The sequence below is a fragment of the Populus euphratica genome, unplaced genomic scaffold, assembly GCF_000495115.2.
Source record: "Populus euphratica unplaced genomic scaffold, PopEup_1.0 scaffold2.1, whole genome shotgun sequence".
NCBI classification, from domain to species: domain Eukaryota; kingdom Viridiplantae; phylum Streptophyta; class Magnoliopsida; order Malpighiales; family Salicaceae; genus Populus; species Populus euphratica.
Genome location: NW_011499846.1, coordinates 6230671 through 6233748, shown reverse-complemented (window position 1 = coordinate 6233748; position 3078 = coordinate 6230671). Strand labels below are relative to the sequence as shown.

General features: G+C 36.6%; 1 protein-coding gene across 1 annotated transcript; it reads left to right on the top strand.

Moving 5' to 3' along the window:
• The first annotated feature begins 759 nt into the window (after window positions 1-759).
• On the top strand, window positions 760-2540 carry LOC105135616 (homeobox-leucine zipper protein ATHB-7). The gene is made up of 2 exons (XM_011040586.1): window positions 760-1369; window positions 1485-2540. The coding sequence occupies exons 1-2, from the start codon at window positions 1013-1015 to the stop codon at window positions 1842-1844; spliced, it is 717 nt and encodes a 238-aa protein (XP_011038888.1). The 5' UTR covers window positions 760-1012; the 3' UTR covers window positions 1845-2540.
• Window positions 2541-3078: the final 538 nt, after the last annotated feature.

The following is a 3078-nucleotide window of genomic DNA, read 5'->3' as shown; positions in this document are numbered from 1 at the left end:
CGGAGGCTTTGTTTTGAAATATGAAACTTGCTTGTAAAGACCAGTGATAGCTAAGTGGCACAACGTGGCTCACGTTGCCGACACCATCAAGTTAAAGACAAAATATAATGTCCTTGGACGGTTCGATATTTTATTTCTATCCTTACATAAATCACTTAAAATGTGCCTCAACATGTATACATCTACCTTTTAAGGGCAAACGCACGTTGTTCTCTGCAATTAACTTCGAGGTTCAATCTAAATGCAAGAATCTGCAACTGGGTCAATTTAATCTCTGCAAATTAAGATCCTCGTCGATGTAAGTTCAGCAACCTGGATTAACATTAAGACTATGCATGATTCAGTTCATTTAGATTCCAACGGAACTTGTATGCCTTAACTAGTGAGGTTTCGGTTGAATTTTTCCAAAGGGAGAACTCACACTGTTTATGAGAAAAAAACTTCCATTAATTAGTCAGAGTAATGGAAGCTTATAATTAAAGACTTCATCATTACATGCATCTGAAAGGTGTAAACTTTTCTAATCAAAAGTTAGAAATTGAAATCAAAATATTTTACTGTGACTTATGGGGACAGGTTTGTGTTGCTACATGGAAGAAACGATAAAGTCATGGATGAAAATAAACAAGCCGGCTTGAATAGGCCACCTAAGCTAGAGCCCCATCAATGAAATAACTCCAAGAAAGAAATTGGTCATCAAATAAATGTATAAAAAGTTAGAAAATAGGTATAGTGTTCCCAAGGAATTATAAGAAAAGCACAGTACGTACGTTATCAGCCCCCACAAACTGCAGATATAAAGCAGCAATAGGCCATTTCCAGTTAGACCCGGAACCAAGACTTGCTCTTTCAAAATCTTTAGCCAATAAGTAGATGCACACACCCAAGACATTCACCTATTGCTCACAAATACTTTCACATTCCAAAAAACATTCTCCTTTATCAACATATTCTATAGTTGAATTAATTAAAGATATAGAAGTTCCCCAAGGCAGGTGAACATCCCAACAAGATGTTTGATGGAGGAGAATATTCTCTTTCAGCAACAGAGCCTTTTAGCTGCTTGAACAGTGTCATAACCTCCAGAAAGAAGAAGAACAAGATTAAAAGGAGGTTTAGCGATGAGCAGATTAAATCATTGGAAACTATGTTCGAATCGGAAACAAGGCTTGAGCCTCGAAAGAAGATGCAGCTGGCAAAAGAGCTTGGATTGCAACCACGACAGGTTGCAATATGGTTTCAGAATAAGAGAGCTAGATGGAAGTCTAAGCAACTCGAAAGAGACTACAGCATGCTACGAGCTAGTTACAACAGCTTGGCTTCCCGGTTTGAGACTCTGAAGAAAGAGAAGCAGGCGTTGGCGATACAGGTACTTGATATACACATATTCATCTTAAGTTTTTTGTTCTCTACTGGTTGTAGAGGGGAAGAAAAGAAACATTTGCGTGCATAGTACTAACGAAGGGTTTTCCAAAATTTGACAGTTGCAGAAGCTAAATGATCTGATGAAGAAGCCGGTAGAGGAAGGAGAGCGTTGTGGCCAAGGAGCTGCTGTGAACAGCAGTGAGGGCGAATCGGAGAATGGAGACACAACCAAGGGTGAATCAGAAACGAGACCTAGATTGTCAATTGAACAACCAGAGCATGGATTAGGAGTCCTTTCAGATGAAGATAGCAGCATAAAGGCAGATTATTTTGAATTAGAAGAAGAACCGAACCTAATGAGTATGGTGGAACCGGCTGAAGGATCATTGACATCACAAGAAGATTGGGGGAGTTTAGACTCTGATGGCCTCTTCGATCAATCAAGCAGTGACTATCAGTGGTGGGATTTCTGGGCTTGATTGAAGAGTAAACTGGATGAAGCATGAAACAAATGTATAATTAGTCTTTGTACTGATGAACTCCACACCTGGTGAGGCAATATTTAGAGAGACCGTCGGAGAGGAACACTTCGGAGAAATGCATCAACTGAAGTGACGAATTTGGATTTTGTTGTGAATATAGAGAATCAAATTTTCCTCTTGATGCAACCAGAAAAGCTGCCACGCTGATCTTGCCTCTCCGAATATACCCCAAAACTAGTGCCCCTACTGGTTTGAGCCAGGAAAATGATTGAGTCCAGAAGAAATGGAAAAAAATAAAGGCGGCAGCCGTGTAAGTAGCAAGCTAGTGTGCCTAGAAGAGTTGCTTGTAGGTGGGGAGAGACGGGAGAAATGCTGCATGACTACTAAAGTACAGAGACATTCTCTCCAATCTTTAAAGGAGTTGCTGTTGTGCTATCCTATATTCAATTCAGTATTTCCTCTCTTTTTTCCCCACACTAGTGCGCGATGTTTGCAGAGAAATTTCGTTGTGCATGTATGATCAGATGGATCTAAAATTGAAGTTCACAGCACTAGGAAATATTGCGAATCACGCTGAGTAAACGAAAGTAATGAAAAACTATAGGCTTGAAATCAGAGGTACGTAGTGATTCAGGAGACATCCCCAGAAAAGGCCATTGAGAAACTATAAATTTCAGGACAATTTAAGTCGTACAATAATTCTTCTGCTTTGGAAAGTTCTCTTCGGATAAACTAGAGCATTATTGTTCAAACATGAATAATTACGTTATTTAAGTGTCTCTACAGATGCCAATTAGCAAAAATGGTCAAAACAGCCAAAATTGTCAAAATAAATATCAGTCTAGCAGACGATGGGATACTCATATGCTCTGCAACGCGTTATTTAGAGTTTTTAATTTAGAATTAGTAAATTTTAATTGAATTAATATATTTTTATTTTATTTATAATTATTTTTAAATTTTTTATAATTTAACCATTATCAAACTCAACTATTAACCTGTTAATTGATTTTTTTATTTAATTTTTAATTCTAACTTTTCAGAGGTTTTGAGTTTCAATTGATCAACAAATTTTCAGTTTTTTTAATTTGATTTTAAATTTAATTAATTTTAAATTCAAGTATTTTTTTTAGTTTGGTCCTCAATTTTAAATTTTTTTAATCAAGTCCTTAATTATCCATCAAATTTTAATATTTATATAATTAAGCTCATAATTTGATCAAATTAACTC